Source organism: Triturus cristatus, chromosome 3_1 (genome assembly GCF_964204655.1).
Source record: "Triturus cristatus chromosome 3_1, aTriCri1.1, whole genome shotgun sequence".
Classification (NCBI taxonomy): Eukaryota; Metazoa; Chordata; class Amphibia; order Caudata; family Salamandridae; genus Triturus; species Triturus cristatus.
This window is the reverse complement of record NC_140583.1, coordinates 470447991-470471137: the sequence shown is the minus strand read 5'-3', so window position 1 is coordinate 470471137 and position 23147 is coordinate 470447991. Positions and strand designations below refer to the sequence as shown.

At 43.7% G+C, this 23147-nt stretch overlaps 1 protein-coding gene across 5 annotated transcripts in view; it reads right to left on the bottom strand.

Moving 5' to 3' along the window:
* Positions 1–23147, bottom strand: part of EFL1 (elongation factor like GTPase 1) — a 987271-nt gene that overhangs the window by 718058 nt on the left and 246066 nt on the right. For all 5 annotated transcript variants that reach the window (XM_085644294.1, XM_085644291.1, XM_085644292.1 and 2 more), the window contains exon 12: positions 8503–8602. In XM_085644294.1, the coding sequence (XP_085500420.1) occupies positions 8503–8602 (100 nt within the window). The remainder of the gene's footprint in view (positions 1–8502; positions 8603–23147) is intronic.

The following is a 23147-nucleotide window of genomic DNA, read 5'->3' as shown; positions in this document are numbered from 1 at the left end:
AGCACTCTGGGCAGAAGTGGTATAGGCGGAAAGGCGTACAACAGACCGCAACTCCACTCGTGACGAAAAGCGTCGCCGAGCGAGTGCCGCCTTGGAAATTCCAACGCGCAGAACTGCTGACATTGCGCGTTCTCTTCGGTGGCGAATAGATCTAACCAAGGCTCTCCCCACTGCTGAAAAACACCTTGCGCCACTTCGGAGTTCAGACGCCATTCGTGATCCATCATGCACCGGCGGCTGAGTTCGTCTGCTCTGGCGTTCAGAGAGCCCGCCAGATGTTGAACCACCAGGGTGACGCCCTGGTGTTCCAGCCATGTCCAGAGGCGCAGAGCCTCCTGACAAAGGGTCTACGACCCCACCCCGCCCTGTTTGTTGCAATACCACATGGCGGTGGTGTTGTCCGTGAACACCTGCACGACACTTCCCCGGACAGAGGGAAGGAAGGCTTTCAGTGCAAGCCGGATCGCTCTCAACTTCAACAGGTTGATGTGGAGACGAGACTCCGCCGGAGACCAGAGGCCTCTGATCTCCGCCTCTCCCATATGGCCACCCCATCCCAGGAGGGACGCATCCGTCACTACGACATGCTCCGGTTGGGGAAGGGAGAGGCTCTTGCCCTTGACCCAATCGCGGTCCGTGAGCCACCACTGCAACTGCTGTGCAGTGCCCTCCGAGATCAAGACATGGTCGGACAGGTTGCCGTGATGCTGGGCCCACTGAAACTTCAGGTCCCACTGCAGAGCCCGCATGCGCCGCCTGGCGTGATGCACTAGTAGGATGCAGGAGGCCATCAGCCCCAGAAGCCGCAACACTAGCCTGACCGAAACCCAGGATAGAGGCCGAAAGATGGGAATCACGGCCTGAATATCCCGGACCCGCTGTTCCGGTGGATAGACCCGGAACTGCGCCGAATCGAGAACCGCTCCGATGAAGAGGAGCTTCTGAGAGGGACTCAGGTGTGACTTCGGCACGTTGATGGAAAATCCCAGCAAATGCAGGAGATCCGCCGTAGTCTGGAGGTGGGAGACGACTGCCTGGGGCGAGCCCGCCTTCAACAGCCAGTCGTCGAGATAGGGGAAGACTGGAACCCCTGATCTGCGTAGATGAGCTGCGACCACCGCCATCACTTTCGTGAACACCCGAGGGGCACTGGTGAGGCCGAAGGGGAGCACGGTAAACTGAAAGTGCTCTTGACCCACCGTGAACCGCAGGTAACGCCGGTGGGCCGGCAGGACGGGGATGTGGAAATAGGCGTCCTGCAAGTCCAACGCCACCATCCAGTCTCCAGGGTCTAGGGCAGCTAGAACCTGAGCCAAAGTTAACATCTTGAACCTCTCCTTCCGGAGGAAGGCATTGACGTTCCGGAGGTCCAAGATAGGGCGTAGGCCCCCTTTGCCCTTCTTGGGAACCAGAAAGTAGTGGGAATAACAACCACGACCTACTTCGGGGCTCGGAACGCGCTCGACGGCCCCCTTGGCCAAGAGGGCCGAAACTTCCTCGTGGAGAAGATTCAAATGATCCCCCGAGATACGGTGGTGCTGCGGTGGCATGGCTGGCGGGGTCGTCTCGAAGGGGAGGGAGTAGCCCCTTCGGACGATTTGCAGCACCCACCTGTCCGATGTGATGGACCGCCAGTGGAGCAGGTGATGGCGAACTCTGCCGCCCACTTGCGTTGAATGGGCCTGAAAGCTCGGACTAGGAAGGCTTTGAGGCGGATGCTGCCGGGGTGGATGTGGGCAGGTTGGTTCTGCGGCTAGGCGCACGTGAGGAGGCACCCCTTCCTTGGCCGCGAAAGGCGGAAGTTTGCGACCGCGGGGCAGAGAGTCCAAGGACTTGGCCGTAGCCCGGGCGTCCTTAAAGCGATTCAGCGCACTGTCCGCTTTCTCGCCGAAAAGGCGAGTGCCATCAAAGGGCATGTCCATGAGGGTGCTCTGGACATCGCCCGAAAAGGACGTGGACCGCAGCCAGGCGTGACGTCTAAGCGCCACTGAGGTAGAAATCGCCCTACCCAGCGAGTCCGTAGTGTCAAGCCCACATCGGATAGCATGTCGCGCTGCATCCCTCCCATCGGCCAGAGCCTGGGTAAGTCGTGTCTGGACCTCCTCCGGACACAGGGGCAGCACGTCCTCCACCGTATCCCACAGAGAGTGGGAATAACGGTCCAAGAGACAGGCGGTGTTCAAAGACCGCAGACCCAAACTAAGGGAGGAGAACAGCTTTTTGCCGAACTGTTCCAGTCTCTTGGAATCCCGGTCCGGCGGAGCGGTCGGGAAGGAGGTAGAGGCCTGGATAACCAGGCTCTCGGGGGTAGGGTGTTGGGACAGAAAACTGGGGTCGCCCGGAGCAGGGCGGTGGCGCCTGGCGACGTTCCTGTCCACAGGAGGAACTGTGGAGGGCTTGGACCAGGTGCCCTGCAGAACGTCAGTGAGGGCCTCATTGAATGGCAGCAGAGGCTCAGTGGAGCTTGCTGCAGACTGAAGCACCTCGCGGGTATGGGGACTTGCGCGGCGCCTGCGGCTCTGCTGGAGCCGCGGGGGTGGAACCACCCTGACCCTCGGCCGAGTCGCGCGACTGGCGAGGGGAGTCCGAAGAGCGGTGTTGCCTCTTGGACTTCTTGGAGTGCTTCGACTTACCCGAAGACTTGGAGCCAGACGATCGATGATGACGTCGGCTGCGGCTCCGCGACCGATCCTTGGACCTCCTCCTGGACCGGGATCGAGAGGGGCGCGGAGCCGAGTGGCGAAGCTCGAGAAGCTTACGGGACCGCTCCCGTCTAGCCTTCGAGGTCAGGGCCTTGCAGTCCGCACACGACGCCGCTTCGTGGTTGAGGCCCAAGCAGTAAAGGCACCGGCGGTGATGGTCCGTAACCGACATCAAGCGGTTGCAGTCAGCACAGGCTTTAAAACCAGGCATCCTACCGGCACCGGAGTCGAGACCAGATCAAAAAGGATCGAAAAAAGTTAGTCAAAAAGTGACTAAAGGGGTAGCTCTCCCGGATCTGCGCTTACTGGCGCGGAAAAAAAAGAACTGACGTCAGCGCGCGAGGGCGGCGTCTAAGTACTCCGACGACGTCATTCCGGCGCACGACGCCGACGACGGATGCAGAGCCGCAGACGACGCCTAGCGACGCGCAAGGGGTATTGCTGATGAAAAATCTTCCGGATCCAGTCTGACGCCTGGGGATATTCTAAGGTGAGGAATCTAACTAACTTATTTCTTTCAGATGGTGCTGGTATTGGTGGTCTTGGTGGTGGTGGCATTGGTATTAGTGGTGGTATTGGTGGAGGTGGTGGTATTGGTGGAGGTGGTGGTATTGATGGTGTTAATAAAACAGGCTTCTGAAAACAACCCGTAAGGTGGCTGTAATACAGATGACATGTAACACAGATGTGCTGTTGTCAGCTTCAGTCCATTAGCACAGGATGATGAGCTACCTGGAATTCACATGACTTAATTCGCTAATCATTTCTAAATCCATTTTATGTGGGGGGATTGAAACAGACACAAACACGAGATATTGCCGGGTTAAAGTGATTGAAAGTAGGCACCCTTGTTAAGGCTGTCTCCCTTGCACAATGCTGTCTTCACCCCCTGTGGTTATACTGCACCAGTGAGGACAGAACAAGTTTGGACTGGGCTCAGAGACTCTTGCATAAAGCGGACAAAGCCAAATGGGGTATAAGTACTAGACTTTAAACCCCAGAACTTTAGATCACTTCTGGACTCAAGAGGAACCTTTGCCAAGGAGAAGACCTGTGAGGAGGAGTACTGACCCTTTGCTGTGTGCTGTGTGGGGTTGGTCTGCAGCAGTTGCTCTTTCTGCCTAGGAAAGGATAAAGACTGGAACTTTGCTGTGAACCTGCTTGAAGATGAATCTGGAAGGGCCTATGTATGCCAGCCTCTTGTTCTGAAGTCTGTCTCAGGGACACAAAGACCTCACCCCCAGCTCCCCTGAACTCTGCTGCTGAGAGTTCTGACCAAACAGGAGGTGCCTATTCTAGTTCTGAGCCTCTGAAGGTGGTTCCTGCTGTTGGGAGCTGGATGAAACCTGAAAAACAGAGAAAATCAATGCATCGCTCTTCTTGCGGCTGTTTTTCCTGATGCAGCACCACCGTGCAAGTAGAATCTCCATGCACCGCCGCAGAGATGATGCACCGCCTGTCTCAGCTCCAAGACCCGACACATCATGGGATCGCGACTGAAGAAACCGATGCAGTCCTGCTTGCCGCATCAATTGCCAGCGCATCCCCGATTTCCACACATCACATCTGTGCAGTAAGTTTTCCTGATGCATCACCCACAGTCCAGAACCTTCTTGAAGTCGACTCATCTCTTCCCCCGTACAGTCGGACTCGATGCATCACTTCTCCTGTGTGTAGCAGAACTGTGGCATAGCCTCCCCAAGGACTCAGGAACTTACGCAACTCTTTGTTTCTCAACACTTCCCTTCTCTGGTGCTGTTTGGGATTGTGAATTTTGACGCATCCACAGGTACTTTATTTAGAATCACGCATCCACCTATGGACCCAGTTGCTTGAAACCTTTTAAAGTCATATTCTTATTACATGTATGTTGGATTTCTGTCATTTTGGTTTTGCTGAGTTTAGGCAAAAATACTTTATTTTTCTAAACTAGTGTGGTGTCCATTTGTAGTGTTTTCAATGTATTACTGTGTGTTTTAAGTACAAATACTTTACACATTGCCTTTGGGATAAACCTGTCTGCTCATGCTAAGCTACCCAAGGGGTGAGCAGGGGTTATCTAAAGTCTGTATCCCCCTTACCCTGACTAGAAGCAAGGATCACTATTTGGACAATGGTACTTACCTCTGCAAACTAGAAACTCCTATTTCTAACAACAAGGCAGACTCTATGACTGACTGGTTGAGAGAATGGGATGGATCATGGAAATCTGCGTTTTTAATCTAGCACTTCATAGTCCATGTGAGTGTATTAAGAGCTGTATACATTTATGAGGCATATATAATATTCATATAAATGCAACTACATAAAAGGAAATATGGGAAAGACTGAGCAGTCAAATTCCACACAGCCTCTCTGTTTTCTTGGGAACTACAGGAATGGCCTGAGCACCACCTAAATTAACTTAATTCTGAAAGCTGCACAAAAAGCTTTGAGATTGTATCCTGTTGTTTTCATGGTTGTTCACTTTTGGTTTAGTGCTGTTTCAGAGCACTCGTGGAGTGCAGAAAACTCCACTACGCGTAGTGCCGAGGAGTTTTTTCCCCACTCATGCTTGCCAACGGTAATTTGGCGAGCACGAGCTGCCGCTCCGGAAGAATTTCTACTCGCGCGGCAGGAAGATCAGCGTGAACGGCAGTTTGCACTGCACACTGCCACTTGCGGAACGCCACAGAGTTTTTTTGTCACTCTGCCCAGGCCTGGTTTGTACATGATTTATACTTCTAATTAGCCGCTGTAAACAAACTTAAAACAATGTTTTAAAGTGTTTTCTTTGAGCTGACACTTTCTGAACAGCACAGCACCCCATTCACCTCATAAACAAATGTAAGCTTCACAAAAAGACTGGTACACAGTGCTGATTCAGGTCCAAAGCTCTACAGCTCTGGTCGTGTTTATCTCAATTTAATACCTATTGGTCCTTAGGACAAATAGAAATGACAACTTGTAGTCCCCCAGAGATGCCAAAATATCCTGGATGTCGGGCAATTGGAATTCCCCCACCCCTGAATGGTATTGTGTGTGAGGTAATGAGCAGGGCATGACAGGGGTGCAAGTTAAGGCTACCTATCTTACACTAATTAGCACATTTCAGTGGTTTTAACTTTTGATTTGTAACCATAACTTGACTGAAACATTTTTGGGAATTTCTGAGTTCTATTCATATGAGTTACTGTTGTTTTTTCCGCGAATATATACCACACTGAAAATGCATTTTTTGGATTGTTATTAACTTAGGCACTGTTTGTGAATCTACATGAAACTTTTCACACCTTGGCAAAAATAGCTAAGGTTCTGCATGGCAAATTTCATTCTTGGAAAAAGTCAAGAGGGGTGAGGGAGTGGGGTTAAAAAAAAAAGCATTTCTCATTTTATCTCTCACAAGAAATGTTGCTCTTTGCTACAGCAAAATACGTTGAACAGAATTACACCCAATGAGGCATTTTATAGTATAACATTACTCAGATGAGTGTATTTGCTTGGTTTGGTGTAAATCCATTCAGGAGTTTTTGAGAAATTAGCATTTTAAAAATGTGTTTGGTGAGAATCAAAGGGCCCAATTCACAAAGGTAAACTTAGACGTTTGGGCTAAACTTAGATCAAACGTCTAAGTTTACGACTTTGGGAATTCACAAAGAGCATTTATGAGTACTATCTTTATGTTCGCACTTGGGACAGACATAGAAAATAGTACTCGTAAATGCACTTTGTGAATTCCCAAAGTAGTAAACTTAGACGTTTGGTCTAAGTTTACCTTCGCTAATTCAAACCAATGAGTTAAACTCAGGAATATCTCAAAGATTAAAGTTGCCTACAACTTCAGACCCGTTTCCAAAATCTGCAAGAAATTTGGCAAACTTACATGTTTATCTTACGTTTGTTATTTGTAACTTCAACACAAAAAACAAGAAGTGGAAGGTTCAAAATATGCGCTGAGTCGTTAGAAAGTTAAACAATACTACTCTCCAGGCTGCTCAAATGATAATGAGAAACGCCCACCCAATGTTTCCTGATTCGGAGGCAAAAATCCCCAAATATCAATACAGAGTAAGGTTTTAACCTGAGCAATAGTCCAATTCATAAAATGTCCACAAATGTGTTGTCGTAGACAGCTTCTTCACTTTATTTTCAATGTTGCATTATTCCAAAGTTAATTTTTATTGCAGCCAATCCAAAACCATAAATGTAGCCAACATGTGTTTCGTCCTATGGATAGTATCCAATCGACTTCCTCAGGGCAACACTTCAACATCAGTAAATGTAACCAGAAGCTCTCTCCGACTCCTACGGTTTCATAGTAATCGTTCCAATTAATGCTTCCAGGAATAAAATGATGGCCTACTATCATAAGACTTCAAAGGAGAGTGCTCCTCGTGAATCGATGGCTAAATGTCTTGCTCAGGAGTTTGTGAACCCTGAACTAGGTTGCACAAACCCTACAAGAAAATTATTGTTTAGGTTTTTTTTTTCTTCCAAACACAAGGAGGGTTTTTTCAGAAACCAAATGCAGTTGGTCAAGTAATACTCTACCTGTCTTCCTTTCGTTTTTCTCAATTTTTTTGCAAGGACACCGAGACTGAGTTCTGTGTACTGTAGTAGTGGCTGCAACACAACATTTTCTGTAATGGCCAGCCGATTACAGCTTCTGCTACTATCATCCAAGTTTTTAACAGCAGGCCCAGAATGCGGAACAGGAGCAAACGGCTCTCATATGCAATGGAGGAGAGAAGGTGCTTTAGTTTTTCAAATTAAGACCCGTAGACCAAATGCAAACCCTGGTTTAAAGACTATTTGCAAACTAACTGCATTTAAATCTCTAACTTTTAAGCTTTTCATCTCACTAAACACATTTTGTAACATTAATTTCCCAAAAACATCTGAACCATTTAAATCAAACCTTACAAAGGCACTCCACTGAAAAAAGTTCTATTTCCACGCCAACTTTAATTTATATCTGCTCAGCATTTTATTTGTGGCAGAGAGCAAAGATTTTTGTAGGAGTTCAAATGGGAAACGCTACTTTCTTCACCATCCCAAAAAGCGTACCCCGCACCTCCAGAGATTACATGAAACCGAACTTAATAAGAGTAAACTGATATCTGACAAGTACTGTGCAGACTGGCAAAAAATGGAAAATTACATTTGAAAAGAAATTATTTTCGACACCCTTACCCCTTTAATTTTGCCCCAGTTGTTCGATATATATAAAACCTGAGATTCCGGCACTGGGCTCTCCATGGCAACAGCCTCCCAGATTATAGACTAGTTCATTAAAGAGCGTCAAGTTTATTAATTCAACATTAATGTCATTAAGAAAAAATGTTTTTATTGGAGAGCGAAGAATCCTAACGGAGTTAAATTGAGAAATGGCACATTATGCCCCTCCATCCCTTTTGTGTTATTTGTGCTTCCGCTTGAAAGAACTACAAGAAGCTTACCATGCCAAATAAAAGAGAGACAAAATGTTTATTATAAAGTATTGTATAGATTCATCAAACTAAGCCAAAATTATTAAGAAATAAAAAAAATGCAGTTTCTATGAAAGTTATGATCTAACCATAACTACATTGCCATTATAGACCTACAGAGGCTGTAGGTTTTTGGTAGATGCTCTACTTACACTTTTCTTCAAATCATAAATAATTTTACATTTGCTCTGTGCGTTAAACATACCAATGGCAGAGGACATCATCATGTTTTCCAGGCTTTGGTTTTCACAATGATATTTAAATCACAAGGACTTTGTGTTACATTTATAAAATCACTGAAAGCTATAGAAATTAAACATATAGCTGTTTACCTTTGCTTGTTTTTAGGCAACGCCTTGGCATCAACAGCAAACATTTTGGAAACAAAGATGATGACAGGAGCTGTATCTTCACTCTTGCAATTCAAAAAAGCTGAAAATAAAAAGAATTTTAAATTATTTTAGATTTTCACTACAAGGTCGACTGGTTGATTATAAATTATTTTAGATTTTCACTACAAGGTCGACTGCTTGATTAAAAAAATTATAGGCAGTTCTATATTTTATTACACTTTTTTAATATTAATATTTTTTAATATTATACAGTAAAATGCAAGGACGTTTCTGCAGCATGTAAGAACACTAGTGGACCACTAGTTATGCATATAGTAAAGTTCTCATTTATACAGTAAAGTTGCCATTTTTAGGACGAGCATTCGAGACATATTGTAATTTGTTGGGTTATAAAGACATCCCCCAGCTTTTGATTTGTTTTTTTCAGTGTCCCTCAAAAATCCTTGCTTGCCAGTGGTCAGTCCTGCCTCTTTGTCCCTCCTTTCTCTATTCCGTTCCTCCCATGCAGCAGGACTAAGTACTGTCTCATCACACTTCAGGTCTTTGTCTGTTCTCTGAGGGACTACTTTATTTCTTTGTTTCCTGCTCTGTTTCTGTTTACCTGTGTGTAGTTTCTGCCCCATAGCCGATTACATTTAAACATAATTTTCCTCCCTCTCACCTCCTCCTAATTTGTCAGTTTTATTGGTGGTTCATTTTTCGCCATGCCTCCCTCTTCGTGGTTATATTGTTTGGGCTTTTAAGCAATTTTCGCTTTCGACCTTCATTTGGGCTTCTTTTTAGTAGGATGTTAGTTTGGGTGTGGGCTTTGTTTTACGGAGGATTGGGCTTGTTTTTTGGTAGAAGAGCAGAACAGGCCTTGGCAGTGCAAAAAGCTGGCAGTGAATGTCTGACTTTTTGGCTTTGCCAGTGCTTGTTTGAGTGTCCCAGTTAGCGCTAAGCAGATAGAACTGTGCATTACTGACAGCTGCTCGGCTCGGTGTGCTGCTGCTTCTGCCCGCTAAAGCCGAGGCTGCCTCTCCTGGGGAGGCGTCCTTGGACTCATCCGACGTGTCGAATAGGCAGGATGTCCGGAGTCTGCAGAAAGGCAGGGGATACACGATCCAAAGGGGATACCAAATATTACACAACACCGGAACTGTACCATCATATTTCACGACCTAGTGAGTGTACAACACACAGCCTGCCTGGCACAATACAGAAGCTTTGTGTTCCGGGACCCTTGATAAAAAACAGTGAACAGAAACAGGCCTCCATTCACACTGCATTCATTGAGGTGTCTGCACGTTGACGAGACAATGGTGTGGTTTTTCTATCATGCATAGTTGAACAAGCATGTGCGTTTTGTCCTTTTTAAACACACTAAACACTCACTTAATAGGAGCTCTCCGGTAACTAATTTGAAATTAAAATATAATCCGAGCACAAACACCCATTTGGAAGAACAAAGCGATGCTTACACTGGCAGAAGGCGCGCGTGTGTCTATGGATGAATCAGAAAAGATTGTTAGTGCTTTGAATGGTGTAATCAGCGGGTCCTGCAGACTGATGGATGGGTCCTATTGCGGTAATACACTGGAATCACATTTCTACCAATGAAAGAGCTGGGCTACCTACAAACATTCAGCGCCTCAGTAGAATACAAGCTGTATAAATATTAAAATTTCTTAGCCCGCCAAGAAAGGAGTATGTTTATTCTATGATGCTTGTGCCGGAAGAGCTGTTCTTGCGTCCTACGAAATTGAGTTTTGTCACAAATCAATGCCATTCTTAATTTAGACTGGCAGAAGCGGGGGTGCAAAAATAGTTATCTATTACCGATAGCGTCTAGTTAAGTTCATTTGAGCAGTGGTTAAAGTGCTTAACATAGTGGCTCGTGGGCTGCACTGTCATGCCGGAACGGATGTTCAGTGAGCTGAACGTTCAATGACGACAAAAGCGCTGTTACAGAGGCAATGAGTTTTAATTTAGGGATACAGGTTCAACCATCCATCATTCTGAGGTGGGTGCACAAAGTACCATCCATAGAGTAATAAGAACATCAGTTTTTCACAGCTCTATGAAGCGGCAAAAGTGCAAAATGTTGTGTTATATAAACAAGCATTTGCAATGCAATTGGTCTCGCATTTACGCAAGTTTAAGTTATTGGCGTTGTAAATGGCAATGCCTTTTAGTTGTGTTTTAAAAACGGAAAAAAAAAAGGCATGGTTATTTGCAATGTCAATAGCTTAAACTTGCGTAAATGCGAGACCTATTGCTTTGCAAATGCTTGTTTAGATTGTTTACTTCTTTGTAGGTACAAATAAAAAGTGAGGTTTTTAAATAAAAGTACTACGTTAATAAAAATTGTCGATGTTTTTACATTTTGATTTAAAAACGCATTCACAAGTAATTTATAGTGTGTTATAAGATTATAATCATTGACATGTGAAAACATTTTAAGTATAAAATAATTTAAACTTACATTTGCAAGCCAAACTACCCACATGTATTTGTCTGGAATCAATATAAAGATTTACAAAATGAAGTACAAAAAAGAATGTACAATGATTTCAGTAATTTGGAGAAAAGTGTCTTTAACATTTGAAAGGTGCATTATCTAAAACTCTGGACTTACGTTTTGATGCATACATTATTCAATGCATGAACATGACTCTTCCGTGCAACAAGAATGAATTAGAATGTAGCTTCAAATATATGTTTGCACCTTAGCTAGGATTCTAATAACTGACAATACCCAAGTCTATATGTTTACCTTACTAAATATTTAAAAATCAAGCAACACAAACCAAGCCCACAAACCCTACACTAGGATCATTGATAAATATATAATATACTACTGGTGAAACGCCACTTCTGTGGCAACCTGGAAACACTTGGGATCCAAGGAGGATACTGAGCGTCTGACCCCCTGTAACCTGAAGAAAGCCGAGCAAGCCTGCAGGAGCCAGCGGACGCCGAGTCGGAGGACCCGGGAAAAACTGAGCAACCCAGGTAGGAGCAACGGGGTATAATAGGGTGAGGAGGAGTGCTAAAGTTGTTAAGCGTTCTAAGTACAAAGTGACATTCGTTTTCAACGACGAAGACAAATAATTGCCTCATGTCGGCCGACGTGGTACGAGCACGAGAGGCGGCAGCCATGTAGATGTTCTCCGACAACCTCCCAGTGATTAGTGGTGCAAAAAACAAAACACAAGATAGCCCACATGATACCAATTCTGTAAAGGAAATATTCAAAAGACTTGAGAAGAAAATGAAATCAGAGCAACAAAAGTGGTGGGAGTCAAGGTCACTACAACGCTATATCGATGTGGGAAGAATTCCTAGGGGACTAAGAATTCTCACAGCCCCTAGTTATGATGAACACAATCCAGATCTAATGCGGGAATGGGCTGAGTGTAATCTCGATTCATCAAGAAAATTAACACTCATTCTCATCAAATATGCGGACATCGATAGGGCGAGATTGCTCAAGGAAATTGACTAAATCAATGAAGAGTTAGATAAATTAAATCAAAAGGAGGAACAAACAAAATTACGTAATGAGATGATGTTCCGACTCAGGAAGGAAGAAGATAAAAGTAAAGAAAGAAAGGCATTCAAGTTTCAGAAGGACAAGAATGATTATGAACTGGGTCAGATTTTTACATTTGCCAAACGATATGATGCCATAAGAAAATCCAAATTCCACCCCACAGAGGGGATGACAACGATGTCAATAAGACACAGCGCCCAAACACCTAATACATCACAATCAGATGCAAGCTCGGCGGGTGGCAGCAAATCAGATTCGGAGATGTGCAATATAGGAAGTAGACAGCGACCAAAACCGTCACCGGGGGAAGAGCTGAATTATTACGAAAGAAAACAAACACTTCGACCAAGGCCTCCAAAAAAGAATGGAGAACAATCAACAACTACAGGCAGAGGCACAAGGTGATCCAAATCAAAACAGGAAAAGAGGCAGGGGATACTGGAAGAACAAATAAAGATCGATGAAAAAAATCAACAATACAATAGTGAACATTGCCAATATCAAGTTGTCCAGACAGCAGGAAAACATATTGAGCCTTGGACTTTCATATGCCCTGGGGACAAATTTTGATTATGCTGCAGCCATACTGGATGTGTAGAAAGAAGTAAGGAAATTAAAGTTAAAAAAACATCGTATGGTAACCAAATCACATAGAGTAAAAAATCAACATATACCGTTTGATGGACATCTTCACCCAAATCTATCCCAATCTGATACACCACTTCTCAGGGTAATGCAAGAACTAGGTGATGAGAATGTAGGTCAACAAATTGGCGATGATACAACATCCAGCAGCAGAGAAATTGGCAATAAACCTATGCAAAAGCAAGTTACTCCATTTAAACCCAAGTCCTCATTTAACTCTATCACTGTTCGTGATTCAATAGATATTTTTCATGAGACTGTCATCTCTCAAATGAAGACATTAAACAAAACTGTACAATCAACGGAAAAAAGAAATAAAACTAAAAATCGACAGTACTGGAACTTAATCACTAAATTACAAAACGACAACAGTATTGTTATCCGTAACAGTGACAAAGGGTGAAACATCGTGATTTGGCAACAGAAAAACTACAAAAAAGAAGCTTTCAATCAGCTAAATGATCGAATGTATTACAGTCATAGCAGTGCATCCAGCCTCAAAGCCACATACAACATTTTTTATATCAAACTCTCCATGTGGAAAAGTCCAAATTTAATCAACATGGATGAATATAAATATCTAAAAAAGGAAAATCCGACAACTCCCTCTCTGTATTTTATCCCAAAAATTCACTAAGACGCAAAGAACCCTCCTGAGCTGCCTATCATATCAGCCTGAGAGGGACTACTTGAACATACGTCAAAATATGTGGATTATTTTTTACAAGAGTTTATTAAAGACCTGACATCATATGTCAAGGATACCGGTGACGTTTTAAGGAAAATCTCTAACTTTTCCTGGCAGGAGAACTTTCTACTTATGGCTCTAGACGTGACTTCGTTATATACTAGTATTGAACACACTGATGGTATCAGAGCAGTGGAATATTATTTGGCTCGTAGACCCTGCCAGTACAGAGAACATAGTGAGATGCTTGTTGAGATGATCACGTTTTGTTTATCTAATAATATCTATATGTTCAACAGTCAATTGTACCAGCAAACCAGGGGGTAGCCATGGGGGCCAGCTTCTCACCCAGTTATGCCTGCCTGCATATGGGCAGATGGGAGGAGCTGGTCCTCAGGGAATCACACAATCAATATATGAACAATGTTCAAATGTGGCTAAGCTACATTGATGATTTGTTTGTAGTGTGGCAAGGGAGAGCAGAACAAACTTCCCAATTTGTAAATGTTATCAATTCCAACACTATCAATCTTCACTTTACAGCAACTATCAGTCAAACTAGTGTCGAGTTTTTAGACACCCAGGACTACATTAAAAACAACAAAACAGAAACCTGATTATTTAGGGAAAAAACTGAGGGAAATTTTACTCTCCACGCTAGTAGCTCACACCCAGAGCACCTCGTCAATAGCTCCCCCTATGGGAAGATGCTGCGTCTTAGGCGCATATGCAGCCACGATGGTGATCTCAAAATAGCGCAGGAGGAGAGTAGAATTAGATTTGAACAAAGAGGTTATTCTACAAAGGTTATCAAGTAAGCAATAACCAAATCCATGTTGTTAACTAGAGAAGAGGCCCTTATTAAAAAACAACAAGACAGACCAACGGATATTAATGACAGCAACATGGAAAGACACCATGATAGTAAAGAATTCAGATTGATAATGAGATATAACAAACAACAGAAGTCCCTACACAGAATCATCCAACAGAATTGACCACTGGTACTAAATGACCCAGTGATTGGACCGCTGCTCCCGCAGAGGGTGCCAATCACCTACAGTAAAGCACCCTCTATGAGAGACAAATTAGTGAAGATCAGTCCAGAAGTCATTGAAAACAGTAGCTGGCTTCAAATTAACAAAGGGTTTTACAAGTGTAAAACTTGCAAGGCATGTTCCCATGGAGTTAGTAAAAGCACTTATAATATGCCTTTTAGTGATAAAGAATTCAAGATATCTAAACTATTGACCTGCAAGACAGAATTTGCTGTCTATGTTCTGATGTGCCTGTGTGGCCTGCAGTATATAGGCAGCACCAAATTGCAGGTACATAAGCGGGTGTTGCAACACTTACGCGCCATCACAAACCAGGATAATACATATCCAGTGGCGCGTCATTTCAGGGAGAAACACAATTCCAACAAATCCAACCTGAAATATTATGTGATAGACACGTTTCCCCCAAGTATAAGAGGAGTTGATAGTGAAAACAAGCTGAGAAAACTTGAAACAACATACATTTTACAGTTGGATTCCAAGCACCCCGGGGAGCTCAATACAACGGTGGACTTTCACACCTGCTTAACTTAATCGATGCTATAACAGAAAAAGATTATTAATGGATTATTATTTGGAATCATGCCGATGTTTTATCTTTTGTGTAGTGAATTTAGAAATCTATTTATTCTATGGTAATTTTAGAGTGTTTTATTGTGTGAAATGTAATTGATGTATGTATTTATTTATTTATTGCCAAATATTTATTAGGTTTTCTACTATTTATTTGATATATTTATCTATTTATACATACATGCACATAACTCTCATTACTAAATCGATCTATCAGATTATTATGATGTTTGATTCTTCAATCACACCAATGACACAACACTTTAGGCCAGACACATTTATTATCCTATTAACAATGTAATAAATACTGTTCCTCATTACATTAACTCCAGTTAGTTCTAAAAAATTCTCAATTTATAAAAAAAAAAAATTCAATAACAGAATTGATATAATTGAGATATTGTCATTACTACAAAAGTTTTTTATGTGAACTTATTTTTAAGCTCTATTTCACATTTTTTTTAGCACTTAGCACTTTATCATGCTTCACGCAAGGACAACAAACATATAAATGCATGAACAATTAGATTTTGTTCACTTGAAATGGGATTGATCCCAAGATTTGGCAGAATTTCTTGTACACAGGTGTGAATTATAAGGTATTTTACAGATATTATCAATAGATTCAAGCCAAAGTGAACATCAACAGAAGGGTGATGAGCATTAAGATATACAAACATTCACAGTTCATGTAGAAAAGGTAAGTAAAAACAACAATTTTGGTTACTAAACTTCAATGAAATATGTGTATATAGATCGTTTTGATGACGACTGTTTACAAATTGTGAACATCTATGTTCATTCTTTTTCATCACGTGATGTAATTAACGATGCACCAGTCACTTTAAAATCTTGCACATTTCGATCATGCCACTGTCATGTAATCAAGACTCGGACGAGCAGATCTGCGTAATGGCGACAATGGAGGAATAAAATAATTATACAGCACGAACCTGGGTTTGTGTCCGTACTTGGATGTATCCTGTTTTGCGGGGGAGAAGATATATATAAATATATATATATATATATATATATATATATATATATATATATTCACTGAAAGAACCATAGTTTTTAGGGAAAGTTATAGTTAGTTGGACATTTCACTCGTACAAAACAAGAGAAATTCCCCCATTATAGTTAGTTCGCTAACTATAACTCGCCCCCCCGCAATGCACTGCTGATGACGTCACATATTACATCACTCATGACATGGTCAGTGACATCACTGATGACATCACTGATGACATCATTCAGTGACTGTGTGTTTCTGTAAAGTTTAAATATGTTTAATATATATAGGGAAAGGCGTATTGAAGAATGAGTGGTTGTATAAGTGTCTGAATGGATGATTTAGTAGGTGCATGACTGACTATAAGTGAGTGATTAAACATATCTTACTGAATGCATGGGTTAGTAACTGAACTGTGTGAATGTCTGTATCCGTCTGTCTATTGGTGTGTTAGCGGCTGCAAGGGGTTGTTAATAGCTACATGAGTGTCTATATGGGTTATTGATTGTTTGCCTGAGTATCTGTATGGGTGCCTGTGTGTTTGTGTGGGTGGGGTGTGTGTGACTCTGTGCATAGATGTGTGAGTGGGTGATTCACTGGGTGAATAGTTTCAAGAGTGCATCAGTGATGGACTGGGTGGGTGTGTGTGTGTGTGTGGGTGTGTTAGTGAATGTATATCTCAGTGGTACATGTGTGAGTAACTACATATGTTAAAGGCAGTATATATATGCGTTGGAGTATATAAATGGCTATAAGTGAGTGTGTGTGATTGTGAGAGTGGCTGTATGGATGAGTGTGTGCTTGTATCAGTGATTGTATAAAAGCGTAAGAATGTGCTAGTATTTGTATGAGTGATAGAGCTGGTGTGTGTATAACTGTATAGGTGAGTAAATGGCAGTGTGAATTATTATTTGCATGACTGACTAGGTGTGTGAGTACCTTTAAGGATGAGTGGTGGTGTGTGAGTGTCTAAATAAGTGTATGAGTTCATATGATAGTCCTGTATTGAGTGACCATAAGTATGAGTGACTGTATGGGTGAGTGAGTGGATGTGTGTGTAAACCTAAGAATCAGTGAGTGGGTATGTAGTTATTGGTGTTGGAGTGTCTATGGTTTTGTGAAAGGCAGTCTGTAATTTAGAGTGGTTGTATCAAAGGTTATATTAGGGTGTGAGAAGATGCATCAAATTATCACATGGATGATGTCATCAGTGATGTCATTAGAGATGTCATCAGTGATGTCACTGACCATGTCATAAGTGATGTAATATGTGATGTCATCAGCAGTGCATTGCGGGGGCGCGAGTTCTAGTGAGCTGAACTAACTAACGGGAATTTATCTGGTTTTCTTCGAGTGAAATGTCCAACTAACTATAACTTTCCCAAAAACCTATGGTTTTTTCAGTGAATTTCCAAGGTTTTTTAAAAGCTAATTTTTAACTATAACGTGCCTGACACCTATAGTTTTTCCAGTGAATTTCAAAGGTTTTTCAAATGCTAGTTTCTAACTATGCCTACAGAGCTACGACATGTGAAGAAAGAAGAAAAAACGCACAGAAAGAAGCAAAAGAGATGCAGAAAGAAGCAACAGAAGTCCACAAAGACAAAGAAAAGTGCAGGAAGAAGCAAAACATGTGCAGAAAGAACCAACAGAGGAGCAGAAAGAGGCCTTGTTGCAAAATCATCCTGTGCCCACAACATTTTCAGAAGGGTACTGGTGGTAACTGACTAACACCTACATACACTAGGGAACACTATACGTTGGGGTACCTCTGTGATTAACATGACCTCCTCTGCAAGGCCCTAGTACATAATAGGGCAGGGGGATTAAAACTACCTCTTAAAGGGGACTTAATCTCCCAACTTACAATGCGCCACGGGGCGCGTTTGCACAGTGGGGAAGGGAAGTGGGGGCCTGAGGTGACGTGTGCAAACACACCCTGTGGCCGTTGTAAATTGGGAGATTAAGTCCCCTTGAATCCAGACGGTCCCTGGGGTCCAACTAGCCAACCAGGTACCTCCAGTAAGCGCCACAGAGCTGCATTGCAGAGAGGTGTAAAAAGGGCCGTAGCCTGGCCCACCTCTCTGCAACGCAGCGGCACTTACTGGAGGTACCTCGTACCTCCAGTAAGTGCCAGGGACCCTCAGGATTTAAGACAAGTTAATTCCACAACTTAAAACGCACCAAAGGGCGTGTTTGCACACATGTCACCTCAGGCCCCGCCCCCTCCCTTCACCACTGTGCAAACGCGCACCGTGGCGAATTTTAAGTTGGGGGATTAAGTCCCCTTGAATCCTGAGGGTCGCTGGGGTCCAACTAGCCCACCAGGTACCTCCAGTAAGTGCCACAGAGCTGCGTTGCAGAGAGGTGTAAAAAGGGGCATGACCTGGACCACCTCTCTGCAACGCAGCACAGTGGCACTTAATGAAAGCACCTGGTGGGCTAGTTGGCCCCCAGGGGCGCTCAGGATTGAAAGGGAATTAATTCCCTTACTTTAAACGCGCCACAGGGCATGTTTGCACACATGGCACCTCAGGCCCCCCCCCCCCACCACTGTGCAAACGCGCCCTGTGGCGTGTTTTAAGTTGAGGGACAAAGTCCCCTTCAATCCTGAGGGCCCCTGGGGGCAACTAGCCTACCAGGTACCTCCAGTAAGTGCCACAGAACTGCATTGCAGAGAGGTGTAAAAAGGGGCGTGGCCTGGACCACCTCTCTGCAACGCAGCGCAGTGGCACTTACTGGAAGCACCTGGTGGGCTAGTTGGCCCCCAGGGGCCCTCAGGATTGAAAGGGAATTAATTCCCCAACTTTAAACGCGCCATAGGGCGTGTTTGCACACATGTCACCTCAGGCACCGCCCCCTCCCTTCACCACTGTTCAAACGCGCCCCGTGGCGCATTGTAAGTTGGGAGATTAAGTCCCCTTGAATCCTGAGGGTCCCTGGGGTCCGACTAGCCCACGAGGTACCTCCAGTAAACGCCACAGAGCTGCGTTGCAGAGAGGTGTAAAAGGGGCGTGGCCTCTGAACACCTCTCTGCAACGCAGCTCCCTGGCGCATACTTGATGAGTACAGGCCCCAGCTAGGCACGCAAAATACAAGGGTTCGCTCTCCTGTAACGAAAGCTAGAAGGAAGTTGGCACGGAAACTGCAAATACAGAGACAGAGTTTATTAACCCTTAAGGGTGGTCCTACAACCTACACAACACTCTTCAGTATTGCATAGAGTAGCACAAAGAACTTGCGTACGTGGTCCCCTTTTATACACAACAGAGGGGCTCCTAAGTGGGTGGATACAACATAGAGCAAAATTCATTACCATTTATGGACATTTTCAATACAGGATCAATATATGGGCGGAGTTAACAATTTCCTGAGCCCGCGAAAACATGGTCAAACAAGGACTAACTGATAACAGATGTGGTCAAGTCTGGGCATGTGCCAGACGGACAAAGGAGCTATTTATAGACTGTTACTAGGCAGATTACAAGAGCAACTAGCGAAAAGGTAGGACTCTTCTCGTGCAAAGCACGTGGAGACATGACAATACAAAATGGAGTCCGGACATTAGTCAACATAAGACAAGAAACACGTTTTAACTAAAGAGAATTCATATCTTCAGTGAATGCTTAATCATATCGCTGTTTTAGTTTTCAACAGACGACCCTTTCAGCATTTACTGAAGACATTCGGCTTATTAGGATAATCACCATATATGTCAATTTTCATCATCTCTTCCACCTCCTTGTTTAAGTGTTTCTGATAGGTGACATTGGCAATAGCTTTCTTATCAGGAATACAAAATGACACACATAAAGAACAGGCTAAGGGACCACACTGAACACAGATGCAACAGGAAAACAGAACTGCTACAATAATACAGAGACCAGTTAAAACTTTCCATCCCCATGTAGTAATCAATGCCCAAAATCATCCAGAAAAGGTCCAAGTGCCATTTTCTGTATGAATTTCAGCTGCGATTTTATGCAATTTATTAATAGCGTTATAGACTGATGGCGTGTGGTCAGGAATAAATACACAACAACTACTTCCGATAATTCTACATGCTCCACCTCTGTCAGCTAACATAACATCTAATACCATACGATTCTGTAACGCAACAATTCTAGTGATTTGCAATTCTTCCGTAAGATTCCCAAGAGCAGCAGCAGCTTGATTTATTACAGCCTCTACAACTCTCGTTAATCGTCGAACCTTCCTACTATTTAGGGCAGCTCCAACAAAGAAAAACAATCCTAAGTTAAAATCAACATACTGCTGTAAGCTAGTGTCAGTTTGGTCAACATCATCAATAGATAGAGTACGTTTATACCTATTTACAGTTACATTGTTCAATAACTTCAAATCTTTATGATAGGATGCAGGCGCTAAGAATACAGGGGGTAATAAGAACGCTACATAACATACTCCGGACCAGCCGGCTGGTAAGCGATAATAACCCTTATTCCCACATACGAAGTACGTATTATGGGAAGCTAAGAAAGTACTATTATTTAATCCATCTATATTCAAAACAATAATACAGTCACTAACACCAACAGGAATATGACCCACACTCTGAACACACAGGTCCGCTTGAGCTTGTGCCACTTGAATTTCAAATTTTTCATTTCCGACAATGTCTCTAGTGTTCGTGAAGATGTAAGGGATTGATTCATTATCTGGTCGATATTCTTCCCACTCCCATATTGTCCCATTCGCTTGTGGATAGCCTTCTTTATCTTGATGACATTCCTTATTAAGTCTAAAAAGTAGTCGTCCCACTGTAGGTTTACGTGTGGCAAAAAGCAAAGTGTACCATGCTCTACAAGAGCCCTTGTGAGAGAAAGGAAGAGGTATAAACTGCGTTCCTCCTTCCTTCTGATGAGCTGGCATCATACCACATATCCAACAGTTCGTAGCATTTGTAGCAACATGGGTATGATGCAACATCTGGATAAAAGTATTATTCAAATAAGACTGACGATGCTTCAATTCTTGATACAGAAGGGTGTAAAAGTAGTGCTCCTCAGGCACCGGAGTAGTCAAAACAAGTAACTCACGGGCAGGAGTCACATCCTCAACAAACCACGTGGTTATACCAACAATAGGTACAATGATAATAAAACTTGTCGCACAAAAAATCTTCTTCTTCTCCATTTTGTAGTAAAAGTCAATATCTTCCTGAAACTAAAAGATTGTCAGAACTCTTCCCCTTAGGCAGCCGTTGATTTCTTCACCAGCGGGCCAAGACGGGTGTCACTACATTAATGCAGGGCTGATCCTCCCCCTTGCCTCATTGGCTCTCCGTTTCACTAACCTAAGGGCCGTTCTGACAACGTGTCCTGATACAGAAAGAAATCACTTCCTCGGTCTGAGATGATGTCTTCTCCCTCCAGGAATCGCTTGGTCCGGAAAGAGCTCCTCAGTATCATTCGGGTCCACAGCACGGTCTTTCTCTGCAGTCAGGATTTCTCGATGGTCGGTCAATACAGCAGGCTCCACTAATCCAGGCGGCACTTTACGACAGTGCAAGGAGTGGATCCAGTTCTTCCGATTGGAGACTCGCACAGCTGTCCTCGTTGAGAGCAAGACTTGCTCAGGACCAACCCATCTCGGCTCCAGACTGTTCGTCCTTTCAAACACCTTGATCATAACATGGTCTCCAGGCCGGAGGTTATGTCCTTCACCTGTGGACCGATCGGGGAGCGCTTCTCGAACCTGTTGATGAATAGAAACCAAATTATCCGTTAACTGTGCCAGATAATCATTCATCATTACACAAGGTACATCATACACTGACTTCGGTTTCGGTGGACCCCAAATATTCATTGGGCGTCCAAACACGATCTCATATGGCGTGAGACCGGTCCGAGAATGCGGTATCGATCTAATTGACAATAATGCCAGCGGTAAAGCATCTGGCCAAGTCAAAGAAGTCGAAGCTTGGATCTTAGCGATCTTAAGCTTCAAAGTACCGTTATACTTCTCAACCAATCCCGCAGACTGAGGGTGAAACACTGCATGAAATTTCTGGGTAATTCCCAGTCCTTTCAGGACATACTTGATAACGTCTGATATAAAATGAGGTCCGTTATCACTCCACAACAATCTACAAACACCATATCGAGGGAAGAACTCCTTCAATAGCATCTTGGCTGTAGTCATTGCAGTATTGTCTTTCGTAGGGTATGCCTCAACCCATTTACTGAAGGCACAAACCACTACTAGAACATACTTCAAATTATAACAGCGCTCAAGCTGAATGTAATCCATCTGCAAAACCTCAAAGGGTGCAGTAGGTGCTGCAAATCCTCCTGCTGGAGTTCGTGTACCCTTTCCTGGGTTATACCTCAGGCAAATCATGCAAGTCTGCACTACCCTCTTTGCCGTACTAGCGATCTCCGGATGCTCCCAAACTCGTGTGAGTAATTTTACAATTGCGGAAGCTCTGACATGCACTAGTCCATGTGCCATCTGAACCATAGGTTGTACAAAAGCTGTGGGTAACTTCCATTTATCCATCTGCTTATTTCTCCAACACCCTTCATCATCTAATTCTCCATCATTGGACCATTGCTCCCGTTCCTTATCGGAAGCGGTCCTCTGTATCTCCAGCACTTCTCTCCTAGCATCGTGCCATCTTTCTGCCTGTGACTACACAACATACATTGCAGTAGAGCCAGGCTGCATCGCAGTCTCTCGTGCCACCCGGTCTGCCAAAGCATTCCCTTCTCCAACTTTATCAACCACCTTTTTATGGGCACTACATTTAACTATAGCAATCTTCTTTGGATATGTTAATGCAGTCAAAAGGTTGTGAACTAACTCTCCATACATTATCTGCGCTCCATGTGACGTTAGAAACCCTCTCTCCTTCCAGAGTAGGCCAAAGTCGTGCGCTACTCCGAAGGCATAGCGGCTATCTGTATAAACATTCACACACAATCCTGCACTGAGCTCACATGCTCGTGTTAATGCTATCAGTTCCGCTGCTTGAGCTGATTTCTGCGGTATACGTGCTGTCTCCACTATTGTTTGTAATGTGGTAATTGCATACGCTGCTGAAGTCGTACCATCTGGTAGCTTCAGGCATGATCCGTCCACCCATAGTTC